This window comes from Schistocerca gregaria, chromosome 5 (genome assembly GCF_023897955.1).
Source record: "Schistocerca gregaria isolate iqSchGreg1 chromosome 5, iqSchGreg1.2, whole genome shotgun sequence".
Classification (NCBI taxonomy): Eukaryota; Metazoa; Arthropoda; class Insecta; order Orthoptera; family Acrididae; genus Schistocerca; species Schistocerca gregaria.
Genome location: NC_064924.1, coordinates 102864396 through 102886738, shown reverse-complemented (window position 1 = coordinate 102886738; position 22343 = coordinate 102864396). Strand labels below are relative to the sequence as shown.

The window sequence follows — 22343 nt, the reverse complement described above, 5'->3', positions numbered from 1 at the left end:
CTGTTTCTCTCTGCCTGTAGTTCTTTTAAATAGAACTTAGTATCAAGTCTTGTCTGACTTGTATTAATTTGTCTTTTTAAACTTTCATTTTCTCCACTTTTAGTCAACAAATGTCGCTACTAATTCATAACACATTTACGAATATACATACATTTCTTTTTATTATTCATATTCTTATTATTATCATTACTATACTGAGAAACAACTTTTCAATCAGTCAAAAATAATAACAACTTCAAACAATATTATAAACATGACCTGTTATATAATTGGAGTGAGTACTTCGAACTGCAGCAATAAAACAAATTACATACGTAAACGACATATGAATTTGGTTCGAAAGAAAAGTACTGATTTTCTGAGCATATGAAACTCACTACTTTTTTCAGTGTCTAGTCAATATATTTGTGAAAAAATGTTTGATATGTGTCTTTATGTGAAAATAAACGAAAGGTGTGAGCGCACAGCACTTTTTCTGTTTCGTGACCTATGGTCTCACGCCATCAGGAAAACAATTTCCGCTCTACATTTACAGAGATTGAAGTGAAAGAGAAACATTGTTATACAACAGTGTTAATTTCAACACATTTTAAATCAGTTTTCGTATGTAACGTTATAACGTGTAACCTGTTTGATTTATGTAGGTACTATGTATACGCTACACACGTCCATTAATTTCTATATGTGAATTTATACACACTTCTTTTCATGTTAATGTGTCACTAGCTACATTCATCATGATTATTTAGTATTTAGTTTGCTAATTACATTTGGTTGCACATCTCAAAGATGTAAACAACTTACAATACGAACGATTTGTCTAATGCGCACCTAGGAAGAATTTGGATTCATTAAAATTAGTATCAACGCTACCCTGTAAAATAAAAGGCAAGTGTTTGTATTGAATAGTTTCCGGGTTGCATTTGTAAGTCACATATTCAGTGACTGAAACTCCACGTATGACGCAAGCGCTGTGACAGACAGGGGGCAGGTTCTGAGTGACAAGTATGCCTGATTCTTGCTACAGCAGGCATAACTGGTTCCAGTTATCTTAGGCACTCGGCAGCTCTGCGGTTGCAGCGAGCTGAGGAGCTTTGAGCATCAGTGAATTCCTCCAATTACTTGCCACCAGACAGTGGAGGTCCATTTCAGAAATTATACGGGTACTCGCCCTTGTTGGTCTTCCAGTAGCAGGTTACCAACTGGAGAGCGTCTTCAACGTCAGGAATTCCAGCGGCAGGGACGAAATGGTCCAGACTTTGCCAAGCACAGGGTGATCAAAATAAAACCGTGTCGGAAAATACTTCATGCCCTGAAAATAGGTAATCTAACTTACATCGCCAGCTTAAGGCGTGCATGATGTATGTTGGGTTGCCTACCTCAAGGCGCATGAAATATTTGCCGATATACACTCCTGGAAATGGAAAAAAGAACACATTGACACCGGTGTGTCAGACACACCATACTTGCTCCGGACACTGCGAGAGGGCTGTACAAGCAACGATCACACGCACGGCACAGCGGACACACCAGGAACCGCGGTGTTAGCCGTCGAATGGCGCTAGCTGCGCAGCATTTGTGCACCGCCGCCGTCAGTGTCAGCCAGTTTGCCGTGGCATACGGAGCTCCATCGCAGTCTTTAACACTGGTAGCATGCCGCGACAGCGTGGACGTGAACCGTATGTGCAGTTGACGGACTTTGAGCGAGGGTGTATAGTGGGCATGCGGGAGGCCGGGTGGACGTACCGCCGAATTGCTCAACACGTGGGGCGTGAGGTCTCCACAGTACATCGATGTTGTCGCCAGTGGTCGGCGGAAGGTGCACGTGCCCGTCGACCTGGGACCGGACCGCAGCGACGCACGGATGCACGCCAAGACCGTAGGATCCTACGCAGTGCCGTAGGGGACCGCACCGCCACTTCCCAGCAAATTAGGGACACTGTTGCTCCTGGGGTATCGGCGAGGACCATTCGCAACCGTCTCCATGAAGCTGGGCTACGGTCCCGCACACCGTTAGGCCGTCTTCCGCTCACGCCCCAACATCGTGCAGCCCGCCTCCAGTGGTGTCGCGACAAGCGTGAATGGAGGGACGAATGGAGACGTGTCGTCTTCAGCGATGAGAGTCGCTTCTGCCTTGGTGCCAATGATGGTCGTATGCGTGTTTGGCGCCGTGCAGGTGAGCGCCACAATCAGGACTGCATACGATCGAGGCACACAGGGCCAACACCCGGAATCATGGTGTCGGGAGCGATCTCCTACACTGGCCGTACACCTCTGGTGATCCTCGAGGGGACACTGAATAGTGCACGGTACATCCAAACCGTCATCGAACCCATCGTTCTACCATTCCTAGACCGGCAAGGGAACTTGCTGTTCCAACAGGACAATGCACGTCCGCATGTATCCCGTGCCACCCAACGTGCTCTAGAAGGTGTAAGTCAACTACCCTGGCCAGAAAGATTTCCGGATCTGTCCCCCATTGAGCATGTTTGGGACTGGATGAAGCGTCGTCTCACGCGGTTTGCACGTCCAGCACGAACGCTGGTCCAACTGAGGCGCCAGGTGGAAATCGCATGGCAAGCCGTTCCACAGGACTACATCCAGCATCTCTACGATCGTCTCCATGGGAGAATAGCAGCCTGCATTGCTGCGAAAGGTGGATATACACTGTACTAGTGCCGACATTGTGCATGCTCTGTTGCCTGTGTCTATGTGCCTGTGGTTCTGTCAGTGTGATCATGTGATGTATCTGACCCCAGGAATGTGTCAATAAAGTTTCCCCTTCCTGGGACAATGAATTCACGGTGTTCTTATTTCAATTTCCAGGAGTGTAGTTCTCTCTCCCACTAAAGGTAGAGAAAGAATCTAGGAGTCAGCCGGCAACGAAGTCATCAGAGGTGTAGTATTAAGTCAGACGAAGCAGGAAGTCCGACATGGTTTTGTGAAGGAACTGTTCTAACATTCACCTATAGTGGTTCAGTGAAATTATGAAAAAGTACAGTGTCCAGCCCCATTGATGTGAGCGCTTGAGAAAAGAATGAATAACCACATACTGCAGAACGGGCTGCAGCGAGAAGCGCAACAAGAGGGTCAGTGAGGTACTGGGAGGTGCCGTCGGAGATATAGAGTCACGCCAAGGCCAGCCGCGCGATGTTTCTCGACTGAGGATCCATGGAGCCAACAGTCCGATCGACGTGACCCCAGAGATTCTCCATGTGATTAAAATCTAGGGAGACTGGTGGCCAGGGAAATACGATAAACTCACCCTCGCGCTCTTCGATCCACACACAAACACTGCGAGCTGTGTGACCGGTTGCATTGTGCTACTGGTAGATGCCATCGATCCGAGGAAAAGCACACTGCATGTGGGGGTGGGCATATAGATGCGTTGCTGCATTGAGTCTTCCAGAATGAGGAGATCACCCAGGGAATCCCAAGAAAACATTCCCCAGATCACATTGCTCCCTTCTCCGGTCCAGCCCCATTCGATTATTATTGCAAGAAATTTGTCATCGGTCCGATGGAGCATAAAATGTGATTCACCTGGAAAGGCAACCTGTCACCATTCTGTGGTGGCCCATTTATGGTGTTGGCATGCCGATGAGCAGCAATCAGCGTAGGTGCATGAACCAGGCTCTTCTGCAGAGGCACACACGCAAAATCGTTATCTGTACGGTAACAGAAAAGACGCTGTTGGTAGTCCCTTGGCTCATACGGGAGGTCAGCTGCTCAACAATTGTACCTCTATTCGACCATACACGTCTCCTCAGCCCTCGTTCACCCCTGTTATCTTTAGCCCGTTTTACATTACAGTTGCCTGTACACCGGTTTTGGATAACATCATTTTGCGATGCACGGTATACTTTAACCACAGCGGTACGCGAACACTTTAGAAACTTAGCCGGCGATGCTTCCACCTATGGCGTAAACGCCAGTATTCATGAGACTTGGTGGTCAGATAAATCGCTCCGTTTCCGCCTTACGACAACGTCTGTCCTGCTTTCCACGTCCTCCTCACCCACTTTACTTACCGTCGACTGCCACCTGCGGTCTATGAGTGATTTTTGTACTTCGACGTTTTAACACAGGCGACGGCCACATTAATGTGACTGCATCGTATGTATCTCGATGGCCAGCTGATCTCTGTACAATACGGCTCTCGATGTATACGGAAAATTAAACGACTTGCTGAAAGAAATCGAATAGTTGCTTTAGTGGAAATACACACCTTTTTTCTATGGAGTTGGAGAGAGCCTTCGTCGGGGACTTCAGCGACATCAGATGTTTCGGCGTCGATCAAAGATGAGCCGAATAACTGTCGTCTGGAGAAGAGGTCACACACATGTGTGCCCTTCACTATCAAATCTAAGCAAACACTTAACTGTGAAATAATCCACTAACTGACGATTAAAAGTGTGTAAGCTAATAAAGGAAATGATGAACATATTTTACTATTTTCGCAATTAAGCACTTAGTAAATTGTAATTCACAAATTATGGATTCCCAGAAAGTGGCTTATGTGGACATTTTTCCTGCTTTGTTGTGAAAAATGAAACCACTATGTATGTACAACTATTTGTGATACACAAGATAGAGTGCTAACATTGAACACCATAAAAGAGGATATAAGTTAAACAGTGGCAACTATTCATTCACAACCGGCACGAAAGGGTTACATGTTTGCACCTGTTACTGTCCTTCAGAGTAGTCATCAGCATTGTGTAGAACCCGTAGCCAGCGCTGTGGAAGGCGTAGTATACCGTCAGCAGAGCCTGTTCTGTTGATGTCGTGAATGGAGCGGTTTACTGCCTGTCGAATCTCTGAAACAGTTCTGAAGCGAATGCCACCAAACCAAAACTGAAACCCCAACGAATGGCGTCATTATGGGTCGCCGCGAAAAACAAAAGTGCGTCAGAGCCTCAGTATGGTGAAAGTTATCGTGATTCTCGTGTGCGACTGTGATAATGTTATCCTAATGGATTACATTCCCCCACAGCAGACCGTCAATGCACAGTATTACTGTTTGTTTTGGGAGCATCACCTGAGACCAGCTTTGCGAAAGAAGGAGCGACACTTTCCGCGCAACCCACACATAATTTTGCACGACAATGCGCGGGTGCATACAGCGGAAGCTGTCGCTGCAATCGATGGGACTGGGGAGTACAGAACCATCCAACATATTCCGCGGACATAAGTCATTGTGACTTTGATTTGATTCCGAATATGAAGGAACTACTTTGTGGCATTCATTTCAGAACTGTTCCAGAGCTTCGACAGGCAGTAGACCGCTCCATTCGCACCATCAGCAGAACAGTTTCTGCTAACGGTATACCACGCAGTCCATATCGCTGGCAACGGGTTCTACACAACGCTGATGAGTACTTTGAAGGACAGCAATAGTTGCAAACATGTAACTCTTTTGTATCGGTTGTGAATAAATAGTTGCCACTATTTAAGTTCCGACCCTCCTATTATGAGTACCACACCCGAAGGCAGGATAAGAAATTTTTGGAATTACTTGAATTAAAAATCATGAAGTTCTTGATAAAAAAATAATATTTGGAATTAATTAGTGTTTAAATTTGCATATCGTTTTATGTTAGATGCGAGAATGTCTGAGAGAGGACAAATAGATAATGATGATACATACGCACATACGTACATACTCTGCAACTCGTTACCTAATTGGATGGAAAGTTATTAATTATACAAAGCTGGCTATTTCCGTTATAAGCAAGTCTTTTTAGGAATTGGAAAATCTACACCTGCAGCGCTACACAGGTAAGGTGAATTTTGTCCTTAGAAGAAAGCAGCCCTGGCAACTTTACGTCTCGAAGTCTTTCTACCAGAACTGCTACAAAATACACAACGATTGCCCAGAAAAAGCAGTACAGCCATGCTCTGTCGAATCATTTTTGGAAACGCAGTGTGGAAGCGTAGGTAGCATGTTGTAGCAGTATTCCTCAGTGCTGAAGGCTCAGACGTTTAGGAACAGCTTCCAGTTTTCGATTAGCAAACTGTTTAAGCATCATATTCCTCATTCACCGCGACAGCTCATTTGGTAAGTATTGCTGTGATAACGGGGAAGTACGACCGCAACTGAACCACAGAGCCACTCACGTTGCAACTCAGCTGACGCTGAAAGCTCTTCTCCCGCAGTAGTATAGTTTGACGGAAACTCTCGCTCTCGCTCATCTTTATTTTCGTGTGTATTTCTACTGTTACGAAATATTCTACTGCTGACTGAGCAATGGCTGCCAGCCTCATTACATGTAGCGAATGAACAGTATAAGCGTGCTTTGCCACTCATTTAAGTGTTATCACACTAACTGAGCTTCTTGTGTATAACTGAGACTTCTATTATTGCTGTTTTTTTATCTTCAGTCCGAAATCCGGTTCTAAGTAGCTCTCCACACTAGTCTATGTACTCATCATCTCTGCGTAAGTACTGCATTCTACATCAGTTGTTACCTTCTTACTATGTTCAGGCCTTCGTCTCTACAATTTTTGCCCTCTACACTTCCATCCATTAGGAATCTCACGATTCCTTCATGCCTTAGGATACAACTGACAACTTTTTCCATCCGGTAGTCAGTTTGTTCCACAGACTTATCTTCTTATCAGTCAGCTTCTGTGCGTCCCCACTGGTTATTCGGTCTAAGCAACTTATCTTCTACCACATTCGAAAAGTCTCTATTTTATACTCGACAAAACTGTTTAGGGTCCACGTTCCATTTCCATTGTGTGTTGTGTTGTGGTCTTCAGTCCTGAGAATGGTTTGATGCAGCTCTCCATGCTACTCTATCCTGTGTAAGCTCCTTCATCTCCCAGTACCTACTGCAACTTACATCCTTCTGAATCTGCTTAGTGTATTCATCTCTTGGTCTCCATCTACGATTTTTACCCTCCACGCTGCCCTCCAATACTAAATTGGTGATCCCTTGATGTCTCAGAACATGTTCTACCAACCGATCCCTTCTTCTAGTCAAGTTATGCCACAAGCTCCTCTTCTCCCCAATTCTATTCAGTACCTCCTCATTAGTTATGTGTTCTACCTATCTAATCTTCAGCATTCTTCTGTAGCACCACATTTCGAAAGCCTCTATTCTCCTCTTCTCTAAACTATTTATCGTCCACGTTTCACTTCCATACATGGCTACACTCAATAAAAGTACTTTAAGAAACGACTTCCTGACACTTAAATCTATACTCGATGTCAACAAATTTTTCTTCTTCAGAAACGCTTTCCTTGCCATTGCCAGTCTACATTTTATATCCTCTCTAATTCGACCATCATCAGTTATTTTGCTCCCCAAATAGCAAAACTCCTTTACTACTTTAAGTGTCTCCTTTCCTAATCTAATTCCCTCAGCATCACCCGACTTAATTCGACAACATTCCATTCTCCTCGTTTCGCTTTTGTTGGTGTTCATATTATACCCTCCTTTCAAGACACTGTCCATTCCGTTCAACTGCTCTTCCAAGTCTTTTGCTGTCTCTGATAGAATTACAATGTCATCGGCGAACCTGAACATTTTTATTTCTTCTCCATAGATTTTAATACCTACTCCGAACTTTTCTTTTGTTTCCTTTATTGCTTGCTCAATATACAGTTTGAATAACATCAGGGATAGGCTACAACACTGTCTCACTCCCTTCCCAACCACTGTTTCCCTTTCATTCCATACTAGGATAGAAAATATACAAATACCTTCAGAAACGATTTACATTTGTTTATAGTGTTAGAAATTTTCTATTTCGCAGAAACACTCCTCCTTCTATCGTCAGTCTTCAGTTTATATCCTCTCTGCTTCGGCCATTATCAGTTATTGGTATTTGGTTTCTCAAATAGCAAAACAGATTTACTATTTATAGTGTTTTGTTTTTCTAACGTATTGCTCTTACCTTCGCCCAATTTAATATGCCTCTGTATTTCAGTATGTCTACGACTCTTAATGATGCAGCTCTGCAGTCTCATCTAAATTTCTGACGTTGGGTAGGTGATTAAGCCCTAGGAGAAGGTTAATTAAGCCTGCAGCTATGAGAGTAGTCTGGGTCACACTCATGTCAGTAAGCTGAAAAGCAGGTGACAATTCTAGCCAGGGCACACAGCACCAAGTGATCTCTATTACAAACCCATGATTTGTATGCGAACAAAAATTTTTATCAAACCATTTGAAATAAACTAGGACGACGCCCTGACTATTATCTATATGTACATTGAAGCACAGATGAAAATAGTATAGATATGCGTATTCAAAGACAGAGATATGTAAACAGGCAGGCAACAAGTATTTGGCGCAGTTGTTACATCGGTTACTGCTAATACAATGGCAGATTACCAAGATTTAAGTGAGTCCGAACGTGGTAATATATTCGACGCACGAGAGATGGGACATTGTATCTAAGAGGTAGCGGCGAAGTGGAGATTTTCCATTACGACGATTTCAGGGGTGTACCGTGAATATCAGAAATCCGGTAAGACATCAAATCTCCGACAGCGCTGCAGCTGGAAAAAAAAATCCTGCAAGAACGGGACCAACAACGTCTGAAGAGAATCATTCAACGTGACAGAAGTGCAACCCTTCCGCAGACTGCTGCATATTTCAATAATGGGCCATCAACAGGTGTCAGAGCGCGAACCATTCAAAAAAACATTATCTATATGAGTTTTCAGAGCCTAAGGCCCATTCGTGTACCCTTGATGTCCGAACGACACAAAGCTTTAGGCCTCGCCTGGGCCCGTCAACACCAACATTATACTGTGGATGGCTGGAAACATGTGCCCGGTCGGACAAGTCTGGTTTCAAAATTTACCGAGCGGATGAACGTTTATGGGTCCAGAGCAACCCGATGAATCTATACAACCTGCATGTCAGCAGGGGATTGTTCAAGCTTATGGAGACTCTGTAATGGTGTGGGGTATGTGCAGTTCGAGTGATATGGGACCCCTGATACGCATGGATGCGATTCTGACAGGTGACACGTAAGTAAGCATCCTGTCTGATCACATGCATCCAGTCATTTCCCTGCCGGCCGGAGTGGCCGAGCGGTTCTAGGCGTTACAGTCTGGAATCATCGACCGTTACGGTCGCATGTTCTAATCCTGCTCGGGCATGGATGTCTGTGATGTCCTTAGGTTAGTTAGGTTTAAGTAGTTCTAAGTTCTAGGGGACTGATGACCTCAGATGTTAAGTCCCATAGTGCTCAGAGCCATTTGAACCATTCATTTCCATTGTGCATTCCGAAGAAGTTGGGCCATTACAACAGGACAATTCGACACCCCACCCGTCCAGAATTTCCACAGAGTGGATCCAGGAACACTGTTCTGAGTTTAAACACTGCCGCTGGCCACCAAACTCCCCAGACATCAACATTATTGAGCATATCTGGGATGCCCAGAAACGTGCTGTTCAGAAAAGGTCTCCACCCCGTTGTACTCTCACGTACCTGCAGGACTCGTCTTCTATTGTTACAGTGCAGTTTTCACTGATCTCACTGTTTTGTTTGAGCACGACTCGAAATGCTCGAGCAGCTCTCTCCAGCACTACTTCAGACATTAGTCGAGTCCATGCGATGTAGTGTTGCGGCACTTCAGCGTGCTCGGGAGGCCCAAATGATTTTAGGTAAGTGTACCAGTTTCTTTGACTCTTGAGTGTATATCGGTGGTAAACCAGCAATAAGTCTTACTGCGGGAATAAATTACAGCGGCAACACCCGTCTCAGATGAAGTGTCATGAGTCGTTCTAGGTCGCGGGACGATCAACACTACGAGAATGTGACAGAAATATGATTAAAAACTCTTATTTCTTGATTAGTTGCTGTTGTTACATATTACATATACAATGGAAGATATTTCAGTCTAGCTTAGACAGTTACTTTTGTTATTAAAATCCACAGTCCCATACAAACGCTAGGGCAGGTCGTGGATATCGTATCGCTCCAGTGAAGAGAACACGAAGTTTACAGAACTGTGACGTAAGCTGCTAGAGCATTTCGAGTCGTGCTCAAATAAAACAGTGAGATCAGTGAAAATTGAACTGTAACAATAGAAGACAAACCCTCCAAAAACCCAATGAGATGCTTATCGCAAAGTATAACAGTAAATGGCGCAACTAGTTACCTTTCCATACAGGTGGAGACGAAATCTCTCGTCGCAGTCATTGACACCCAGCGATATAATATGCCATTCTACTTAAAGCAACTTCAATTACCGATGCGGCTTACATTTGTTATGAGTACTCACAAGACAAAGATCCAATCAGTTGGAGTCACAGATATTACACATCCCAGGCAACACTAGTCACTGCAGCTAGGAGATGATATGATATATGGGGCGCTGCACTTTGTAAAATCTCTTATAAAACCATCAATATAAAAGTAGTTTTAAAAATGTATTTTACGTCGTTAACGTGTAGTTTCACCAAGGCAACATCTAGGCAGTATGTGTATTGAGGCTATACAAAATGCTACCTTGATCAGGTCGACTACGCCGACACAAAACAACACGCAGCCGCTGTAACATGCCGCACTCGGCGCCATCCGTCGATTAGAAACAACACATTGTGTTTTGTAGCCAGCTGTTCCTCACTTCATTTATTGAACACCGTCATAACGCACGTGAGTAGCGGTACATTAAAAGCAGTGAGCACGAAGTTAATAAATTAACAAAGGCGAAACTTGGGTTTCCCGCCGAAAATTATGGTTGTAGTGTATTGGAATCTAAGACAAAGACAGAGAATTTAGTCCCACGTTTACATTGAGAACAAAAAACCTTTCAACAGTCATGGAGAAGCGGTACAACTCCTAAGAATGAGGGAAAGTCGTTTGCATCTACATATATCCAGCAGATGGTAATGCCTCTATTTTTCTAAGTACCTGAGCAAAATCATGGGGAACCCGTACTATTCTTCCCACTTGTGCGATAATTCTTGAAATATTTTGTTCATAGAGCGAACCAGCTACATCAAAGAAGAATAACTCTCTCTTATGGCTTGATAGTTGGTATGCAAAAAATAAGAACTAAACTAACTTTCTCATGACGTGGAGTTGCCAACTAACGAAGCACGATGAAACCTAAATCAAGTCATACAGAGAACTGCCGCAATACAGTAGTTGTACGTAATTTAACAGAAACCACTTGTTTCAATGTATGGCCCGATCTCCATCGAGCTATGTTTCTTGGCAGTGGTACATTACGCAAGTGTTATCAAACCCACTAACAGGCTCAGCCATCACGTGCCTAAATAATTCTTTGCACGATTCTTGACCTACAGGGAATCATTCCATTCTCCACCGTCTTCGTTTTTTTAATTTAATTTAATTTTTTACGCCTCAGCGTATTATATCAGTTCTACCAAGGGACTACGACTAGCACAACTACTCAATGGCCCTTAAAGTCCATACTACTTGCTAGAGATTCACTGGTATACAACGATTAAGCCTCGTTAGGAGGAGATGCAACGTCAAGTATAATATATGACAAATATTATTATGAATCGAAGTCGTAATGTGGTGAGTAGATCGTCCAAGAAATTATAAATCTGTTTGGGAAATGGGGGGAAGTGGCAGATATCGAAGTCTGTTTGCAGGGTGCTGCCCGCTGGAGCTCGTCGTAGCTAAAAGGTTGAGCGTCGGTTTAGTAAGTAGACCCATCGATTAGTTCTGCGGTCGATTCCTCATGTCGTACCATGCAGCTCCCATAAATATCTTGCAGGTGGGATGACATCAAAACGCACTGTGTCCGCCCACGTGATGGCAAGGTATAGCCATCAGTAGGTCAGACAAGAACCACGGCTTTCGTCATGTGTCGTTTCGCTCGTTCACGCCTGCCCTGTAGGCAACCCAAACAGCACTGCCGTATCACGTGGAGCCTCCGTACTCTTCGTGAGATACCACCTCTGTTTCCACTGGGACGAATAACGTAACTACCGCTGTCTTCAGGAAAGGCATGATGCTCTATTCCCATGTTAATTTATTGGAAATGACCGAGGTGCATGCTGCAGACACAGCCAATCTGTAGCACGGGACATGAGGTAACACATTTTTCTGGCAAACAATAACTTCGTAGCATGGTTTCCTGTAGCACAACAAGACTTGGCGAAAGAAGACAACTTCTAATATGTAACTTGTGTTAACGTGTCATCTGGCGTTGTCTCATTGGCGTTTTGTCTTGATACAGATTGTAACGTTATTAGTTCTATTCTCTCCCCGTCTAATGGTGCCAGTTCCTGGTAGTAGCAAGATTACGTACAGTTTCTGTCATTCCTTAATACACTGTCCCTCGAATACACTAATTTAATCATTTCTCACTGATAGATATATGGAATAGTACAGCAGTCTGTTTTGTTTCACGTAGTTGCCTACACTTCCCACTGAAGCTGCAGATTGCACTGTCTGTCGTCACCTACCATACAGTCCAGTCTCGTGGTTTCGTAACCTGTTACTAGTTTCAAAGGATGTACAAGAGTGCCTTTGGTTATGTAAGAGTGTATTTTCACATACTTCATATAGGAAACTCTTTTGTATATCACATATTTATTCATCACTTCCGGCCGGAGTGGCCGTGCAGTTCTAGGCGCTTCAGTCTGGAGCCGAGCGACCGCTACGGTCGTAGGTTCGAATCCTGCCTCGGGCATGGATGTGTGTGATGTCCTTAGGTTAGTTAGGTTTAAGTAGTTCTGAGTTCTAGGGGACTGATGACCTCAGATGTTGTGTCCTATAGTGCTCAGAGCCATTTGAACCATTCATCACTGCTTTTAGTCCTGATAATATTTTAGTATTGATGGACAATCATAAAATACAACTAATGAAATTCTTCTGCATTCTTCTTTAGTGTATCTTATGACAGGTTTCAGTTTGGAACTCTAAATCGTTCCCATCATCTGTTTGTACGTACGTCTTCTTCTAATGTAATTACCTCTTCATTCTTTAAGTCTGTGGGTCCACTTCACTCTAATCACTCTCCTCCAAAGGCACATGTCAAAACTTTCTAAAACATCTCTCTGTTTTACTGTCCACGACTCAGTGCTGTAAACACAAAACTGCAGACAGAAAATTTTCTAGACCTGTTCCTCAGCTCCAATCGAATTCTTCTAGATTTTAGCCACTGATTCATCTTTTCAAATCTTTCTCCTTATTTGTTCTGTACAGTTTCCGTTCCATTTTACTGAATTTCCAAGGAACACAAGGGATTTTATGTGTTCTGTCTTTTGTCCGTCTAGCAATATGTTAACAGCAGCTTCCTTCTTGCTTATTCTCATCACTTCTGTCTTTCTCATATGTATCTTCATTCCATACTCTTCTTCGTCTCGGCATCATCACGTCCCCAAGAAACACATATTTCTTCGCCTGACTTAAGTCAGACGTATGTTATATATCGAAATGTTTAATACTAGTTAGGTACCACGAAGTTTAAGTTTGACTTACATTAAACAATGCAGAATAGCACTAGTATTGTTACTTGAATTAACATGAAATTCTACAGAGCCAAAACTAGGCGACACGTAGGCATAAGTCAAATACTATATATTTGTCTCGTTTTGCTAAGGCTTGGTGTGCAAGTGAAACCATGCTACAAAGTTGTTGTTTCCCTGAAAAATGTGTTACCTCATTTCCCGTCAACAGCAAACACCTCGGTCAATTCCAATGAATTAACATAGAGCATCATGCCTTTGCTAACGGTAGCGGTAGCTACGTTCTTCGTCCTAGTGGGTGTGTGTGAAATCTTATGGGACTTAACTGCTAAGGTCATCAGTCCCTAAGCTTACACACTACTTAACCTAAATTATCCTAAGGACAAACACACACACTCATGCCCGAGGGAGGACTCGAACCTCCGCCGGGACCAGCCGCACAGTCCATGACTGCAGCGCCCCTGACCGCTCGGCTAACCCCGCGCGGCGTCCTTGTGGAAACAGAAGTGGTGTATTAGGCAGAGTACGGAGTCTCCACGCGGTACGGTAGTACTGTTTGGGTTACCTGCACGGCAGGCGTGGGGGAGCGAAACCACACACGACGAAAGATGTAGTTATTGTCTGACCTACATCTTGCCGGTCTACATTGCATCGACAGTCACGTGGGCAGAAACAGAGCGTTTTTGATGTCGTGTGCTACAGGCTGCCTGTGTCAGCGACAACTACCTCAGTAAGTTCCAATGAATTAACTTGTGAACATTGCATTATGCCGTTCCTAACGGCAGCGATAGCTACTTTCTTGTCGTAGAGGAAAGCGAGGTGACGGTTCACCTAGGGCGCGGTAGCTACACGCACTACGGTAGAGCTGTTTGGGTTGCCTGCTGTGCAGGCGTTAAAGTGGCGCAACAACACGCGGCTGTAGTCGCAGTTCTTGTGTGGCTTACAGCGGGCAACATTTCTGCCACGCTACCTTCCATAACCTTTCAAGTTGGCGGACACTGAGCGTTCCTCGATGTCATTCCATTCGCCAGGTACTGCCCAATATGAAGAGTCCATTGAAGGGTGAATCGTCTGGTCTTCTTCCGGAACCGACACGCAGCCAAAGCTGCACACCTTGTCCTTCCGCCATAAATCTCTTATTCCATATTTTTTTTATTCTACTGAGATTTCTAAAACTTCTAAAACAAACCACATTGATGAGAAACATTGCACACATCAAATTATTAATAGTGCATTTGTTATTAATTAGAAATAAAAGAATAAAGGGTTGTAATGAAAAGTTGAGAAAATATCCTTTACCGGAAACTGTAATTTTAATACTACTATACTATGTAGTTACGTTATTAGAGAGAAGATAACTCATTGATTACGTCACTGAAGTCAAGTTTAGACTGTACGTCATAGTCTATCGACAACACAGCAGTATTTGACAATCCGCTTTAACCGTCAGCAACCTTAACAACATTTTATGATCTTTAATTTGATGGAAATGCTCTTAAATGACTTTGCAGTCACTGGCATTGTCATGAATGTCCTCAGAACTGTTTAGAAATCTTTATAAGCATCCGTTAACCCATAATTTGGGAATGCCATAAAATCAAAGTGAGAAGCTATGTCAATGCTCCTCATCAGATCGTTCACTTGGAACTTGAAAACAAGAATTTCATTGTCTGCCCTTATTATATATGGCAACCAAAATCAGCTGCACATTTCCAAGTTATTATACAGTTTTACTTAAGGCTTTTCGTGAGAGAATTTAAATCTGATAATGCGAGATTTGACTTCCATTTTATTACAAGCAGAGTACCTAGGGTTGCCTGGGGAAAGTATTTACTCCAATCTTCTATTAGTCCATCTTCTCCTTCTCCCTTTCTCTGTCCAACTGCTTTCCCCCTCTCTCTGAGCACCTCCTTCTTCCCCTTCTGTCCACCTCTTCCACTCTCCACTCACTGTCCATCAGCTCCTGTTTCTCTCTCTGCCATCTGCTTCTCCCCACCCCTCTGTCTATCTACTCCTCCCTCACCCCATCTGTCAATTTGCTCTATTCTCTTTCCATTGACTCCTCCTCTGTCTCTCTCTACCCATATCCCATATCACCTCTCTCTGTTCATGTGTTCCTCAGTCCTTCTCTCCTCTCTGCCCATCACTTTCACCTCTTCTCTTCGTCAATGGGCTCTTCCCCAATCTCTCTGTCCCTTTCATTCATCACCTCGATCTGTGCATCTCCTCCTCCCCCATTTTCTCTGCATCACTACGTTGTCATTCCAGCCTCCACTGTATTTCTTACCAGATAGTAAGTAATATATGCACCAAAAAATTTGATAGATGTAGTTCTAGGAGTTTGGGAGGAGCTTTCGATCTGGAGCTTTTCCAGGGTTCGCACATGTCACATGTAGTTCACACTTAACACATTTTACACATACTAGTACACATTTGACACCTTTATCTCTAACGAATTTTTCTCTGCGGTTTCATTTTCTCGAAGCTCAATGTTTATAACGTCATATCTCCTGATCTAAGCTGCAGATGCATTTAGTGGTACGTGTTGATACTGATTGCGAGATTCGTTGAGAATAGAGTTAGTGGTAAAGACGTAATAAATTAAATCGGCGTGCATGAATCTCAACTTCTTGTCTCTTGAACTACGTGACACAGTGATGTAATTTTGCGGGTGTATTAAGTGGTATATCTGAATAGTGTCTGCAAAATGTACTGCGAATAGAGTTTTTATTAACTAAATACAAAATTGAAAAGGTCATACATGATGTAGCAGCTTTATTGTATGACCAGCCAAAATGTTTTATTGTAAGTGACCAGCTTGTTTCCTTTCATCATTTTGTAGGTAGTGTCAGAAAGAAAAAGTCATGTAAAATTTTGAGAGCATGAGTAAAGTTTGTTGTAAGACACTATTTCCCATCATTATCAAAAGCTGGATGCATAGTCTATCTATTGTAGGTCGTGAGCTACGCTGTTCGTGTCTCTACAGTGTTTGTTCTCGGGCAGTAAATGATATACCTATCAAGTTTGACTGAAATCGATACAGTGGTTTGGGAGGAGATGTAGGAACACCTACATATGTTTTTATAATATATTAGAGGAGAAACCCATTGTTGCCCAAGTACTTATTTATGGTTGCGTGTCCACGACCGTAACACGCAGCATCTAACGTTGTGCTTAATCTTTATGACGTCATATCTCCTGAGCTGTGTGTTCTACAACGACACAATTTTGTAGGTACATTAAGTGACACATGTAGATACTGAATGGGACACACGTTGTCATTTGGTTGAGTTAGTATCAACTAAATAATAGATTCAAATTTCACGCAGAATGAAGCAGTTTTTTACGCATCTCGCTCTTTATTATATTATATCTCCTGAACTACGTGTCGTTCAGTGGTGTAATATTGTAGGTATATTCAGCAGTACGTGTGGAGACTGATAGCGAAATTTATTGTGAATAGAGTTAGAAGCAAAGAGGTAATAAAGTTAAACGTCATGTAGGATGTGTCAGTTTTATACGGACGTCTTCAGGCGACAAGTGGCCCATCTCGACCATCCAACCGCCGTGTCACCCTCAGCTGAGGATGCAGACAGGAGGGGCGTGTGGTCAGCGCACCGCACTAACGGTTGTTACGATGGTTTTCTGTGACTATTCGGTCGAGTAGCTCCTCAATTGGCATCACGAGGCTGAGTGCACCCCGAAAAATGGCATCAGCACATGGCAACCCGGATGGTCACCCATCCACGTCCGACAGCACTTAACTTCGCTGATCTGATGGTAACGGGTGTATCCACTGCGGCAAGGCCGTTCCAAACTATGAGTCGGACAATGACATAATTTTGCAGTTACATGCCGTGGTGTATGCGCACACTGTTTGCAAACTTTTTCGCGAATACAGTTAATAGTAAAGTAATAAATAATAATGTCATTCCTCATTCGGCACTTCTGCATCCCAGCAGAAAAGTAGTAAGAGACAAATATTTTTCCTTTCTTCATCTTTAAGGGGCTCTCAACCAAAAAAAAAATTCGTAGAAGTGTATAATTAAGTGAAATGTTTGTTGCAAGTTGCTAAGGCCTATCATGAATAATCTATAGGCATTCACTTGTCCTTTGAAACGCTTCCTGTTCACTCCTTTTGGTAGGTAGGTGGTTCTTATCCCATCAGTGATTGGCGCCTGACAGTATGTGTGTACCAGCTTTGGTTGAAATCTGTCCAGTGGCATAGGAAGAAATGTGGAACCTACTCTCCCTCTCTCTCCCTCTTCTCTCTCTCTCTCTCACGCTCTCTCTCTCTCTCTCTCTCTCTCTCTCTCTCTCTCTCTCACACACACACACACACACACACACACACACACACACATTTTTATAATATGAATAAATATGGGTTGCACGAGAAGGATAAAGGACTTTGACTGCAACAGTCTCGCTTCAGTCCTCAGACGCCAGAAATCAGCAAAAGTCGGTAGGCTTCGATCAAGTGAAATTTATTTAAGCATCCCAAAACCGACTTCTGACATCATACAATATCGTACTAATATAATATCAGCAAGAACAGCATTCTTGAACATCAGCTTACTATATAGGGTGCAGCTGTATGAAGCGAACGCTCTATTGTCGCATAACCATATTATTTGGGTAGTGGTCGTTTATATATTATGCTACTTGGTCGAAAAGACACTCTGCCAACAGCGTGTATTTAAAATCGGGGGTCGAGGAACAGAGTTTTTCTCATAGACAGAAGACAGGAACCCGAGCGATAGAAGAACTCACGTAGGTCTCCCCGATAATTCTTATACTATCGTCTTTTCCTATTTTTTCAGCCTTTTTTGTGATCTGTGACGGTACGCTTAGTGGGGGCCTATATCTCTATAGACTCGATACGACCATGATTGTATGTTTTATCGATTTACGTCGCCGTCGCGTCTGTTTAGGATTACTCAGACTATCCCTAAGTTTTGGGTTTGTAAATTGTTAATATTTTTAAATATGATTAAACACTTGTCGTTAGCTTTTTGGCGGCTGAGGCTACTGCATACGTTACGACCAGTGCACGTCTGTCCCAACGTACGAGGTATATTCGGAATGTAAGGTCCGATAGGTCGCGAAATGGAAACGAGAAAAAATATCTTATGAGGCTTTGCAAGAATTTGTTGTATAGTAACTCTAGCATGCTTTAGGTTAGAGAATTCCCTCCCTAGGCCCGACAAGATGCCTCCTGAGACACGACAAGGTAGTAGTAGGCAAAACGCAACATGGAATAACAATATTAATATGGTAATAGCAACCAGATGTAAACAGTAATGAAATTCTAAACTCAGACAGGAATGTATACCGCAGAGACAGGCTGGACATTGAAGGGGGAGGCGTGTTTATAGCGATAAAAATTGCAAATTATCGAAGGAAATTGAGTGAGCTCCGAAATTTGAAATAATTTGTGTGAAGGTCACTGTTAAAGCAGGCTCAAACATGGTGCTCCCTGACGCCGTTGGATAAGCAGCTGCCAGCAGCAAGTCGTATACTCTTAGCTCACTTATTTGTTACATAGTTTAATTCTTAATTTCTTTGACTATTTTTGATTACTTGCATAGTTTAATTCTTAAATTTAGGGCGTATTATAGTATTTGAGAGTTGTAGCATCGCGTTTTAGTACCTGAATAGTGTAAAATCGCGTAGTCTCCTTCCGCCGCCGAACAGTGTCAGCAGTGCGCAAGTAGCAACATTACTGCATTTACTAGGCAATCTTGTATTTTAATAACCGTTTAAATTTTGTGTCGAATTGTATGTGCTCTCTGTAGCATCGAAATAACTGTCCACGGAATAGAAAAGCAACTGAAATCACTCAACGGAGGAAAGTCCACTGGACTTGACGGGATACCAATTCGATGATTCTACACAGAGTACGTGCAAGAAGTTCCCCCCCCTCCCCCCCCCCCCCCTACTAACAGACGTGTACTGCAAGTCTCTAGAGAAACGGAAGCTTCCAAATGATTGGAAAAGAGCACAGGCAGTCCCAGTTTTCATGAAGGGTCGTCGAGCAGATGCGCAAATCTATAGGCCTGTATCTTTGACATCGATAAGTTGTAGAATTTTAGAACATGTTTTTCGCTCGCGTATTATGTCATTTCTGGAATCCCAGAATCTACTCTGTAGGAATCAACATGGATTCCGGAAACAGCGATCGTGTGAGACCCAACTCGCTTTATTTGTTCATGAGACCCAGAAAATATTAGATACAGGCTCCCAGGTAGATGCCATTTTCCTTGACTTCCGGAAGGCGTTCGATACAGTTCCGCACTGTCGCCTGATAAACAAAGTAAGTGCCTACGGAATATCAGACTAGCTGTGTGGCTGGATTGAAGAGTTTTTAGCAAACAGAACATAGCATCTTGTTGTCAATGGAGAGACGCCAACAGACATTAAAGTAACAGGGGACTGTTATGGGACCATTGCTTTTCACAATATATATAAATGATCTAGTACTTAGTGTCGAAAGTTCCATGCGGCTTTTCGCGGATGATGCTGTAGTATACAGAGAAGTTGCAGCATTAGAAAATTGCAGTGAAATGCAGGAAGATCTGCAGCGGATAGGCACTTGGTGCAGGGAGTGGCAAATGACCCTTAACATAGACAAATGTAACGTATTGCGAATACATAGAAAGAAGAATCCTTTATTGTATGATTATATGAGAGCCGAACAAACACTGGTAACAGCAACTTTTGTAAAATATCTGGGAGTATGCGCACGGAACGATTTGAAGTGGAATGATCATATAAAATTAACTGTTCGTAAGGCGGGTGCCAGGTTGAGATTCATTGGGGGAGTCCTTAGAAAATGTAGTCCATCAACAAAGAAGGTGGCTTACAAAACACTCGTTCGACCTATACTTCAGTATTGCTCATCATTGTGGGATCCGTACCAGATCGGGTTGACGGAGGAGACAGAGAAGATACAAAGAAGAGCGGCGCTTTTCGTCACAGGGTTATTTGGTAACCGTGATAGCGTTACGGGGATGTTTATGAAACTCAAGTCCCAGACTCTGCGAGAGAGGCGCTCTGCATGGCGGTGTAACTAGCTGTCCAGGTTGCGAGATGGTGCGTTTCTGGATGAGATATCAAATATATTGCTTTCCCATACTTATACCTCCAGAGCAGATCACGAATGTATAATTAAAGAGATTCGAGCGCGCAAGAAGGATTTCCAGCAATCGTTCTCCCCGCGAACCGTACTCGACTGGAACAGAAAAGGGAGGTAGTGACAGTGGCACGTAAAGTGCCCTCCCCCACACACTGTTGGGTGGCTCGCGGAGTATAAATGTAGATGTAGATGTAGGTAAGTGGATGTCTCTATAGGCACCCTGGCTCAGCAGCTGTTGTGGCAGAGCACCTGAAGGAAAATTTGGAAAATATTTCGAGTAGATTTCCCGACCATGTTATAGTTCTGGGTGGAGTTTATAATTTGCCGGATATAGACTGAGAGGCTCAAACGTTTATAACGGCAGGAAAAAAGAATCCAGTGAATTTGTTTTAAGTGCATTATCTGAAAACTACCTTGAGCAGTTTAACAGAGAACCAACTCGTGGCGATAACATATTAGACCTTCTGGTGACAAACAGAACCGAACTATTTGAAACAGTTAACGCAGAAAAGGGAATCAGTGATCCTAAAGCGGTTACTGCCTGGATGATTTCAGCCGTAAATAGAAATATTAAAAAAGCTAGGAAGATTTTTCTGTTTAGCAAAAGTGACAAAAAGCAGATTTCAGAGTGCTTGACGGCTTAACACAAAAGTTATGTCTCAAGTACAGATAGTGTTGAGGATCAGTGGACAAAGTTCAAATCCATCGTACAATGTGCATGCGATGAGTATGAGCCAAGCAAGATCGTAAGAGATGGAAAAGAGCCACCGTGGTACAACAACCGAGTCACAAAACTGCTGCGGAAGCAAAGGGTGCTTCACAGCGAACATAAATACAGCCAAAGCATTGCAGAAAAACAAAAATTACGCGAAGCGAAATGTAGTGTGAAGAGGGCTATGCGAGAGGCGTTCAACGAATTCGAAAGTAAAGTTCTATGTACTGACTTGCAGAAAATCGTAAGAAATTTTGGTCTTATGTCAAAGCGGTAGGTGAATCAAAACAAATTGTACAGACACTGTGACCAAAATGGTACTGAAACAGACGATGATAGACTAAAGGCCGAAATACTAATGCTTTTTTCCAATGCTGTTTCACAGAGGAAGGCTGCACTGCACTGTAGTTCCTTCTGTAGATTGTCGCACACATGACAAAATGGTAGATATCGAAATAGATGACACAGGGATAGAAAAACAATGAAAATCGCTCAAAAGAGGACAGGCGGCTGGACCTGGCGGGATACCAGTTCGATTTTACACAGAGTACGCGAAGGAACTTGCCCCCAATCTTGCAGCGGTGTACCGTAGGTCTCTAGAAGAGCGTAGCGTTCCAAAGGATTGGAAAAGGGCACAGGTCATCCCCGTTTTCAAGAAGGGACGTCGAACAGACGTGCAGAACTGTAGACCTATATATCTAACGTCGATTAGTTGTAGAATTTTGGAACACGTGTTATGTTCGAGTATAATGACTTTTCTGGAGAATAGAAATCTACTCTGTAGGAATCAGCATCGGTTTCGAAAAAGACGATTGTGTGAAACACAGCTCTCGCTATTCGTCCACGAGACTCAGAGGGGCGTAGACACGGGTTACCAGCTAGATTCCGTAAGGCGTTCGATACAGTCCCCCACAGTGATTTAATGAACAAAGTAAGAGCATAGGGAGTATCAGGCCATCGTGTGATTGGATTGAAGAGTTCCTAGATAACAGAACGCAGCATGTCATTCTCAATGGAGAGAAGTCTTCAGAAGTAAGAGTGATTTCAGGTGTGCCGCAGGGGAGTGTCGTAGGACCGT

At 43.3% G+C, this 22343-nt stretch overlaps 1 protein-coding gene across 1 annotated transcript in view; it reads right to left on the bottom strand.

Annotated features, from left to right (window-relative positions):
- Positions 1 to 11822: 11822 nt before the first annotated feature.
- The window catches only part of LOC126273247 (uncharacterized protein FLJ37310-like), a 113425-nt gene continuing 102904 nt past the window's right edge, over positions 11823 to 22343 (bottom strand). Inside the window, exon 3 of the mRNA XM_049976791.1 lies at positions 11823 to 11833. Coding sequence (XP_049832748.1) covers positions 11823 to 11833 — 11 coding nt within the window. The remainder of the gene's footprint in view (positions 11834 to 22343) is intronic.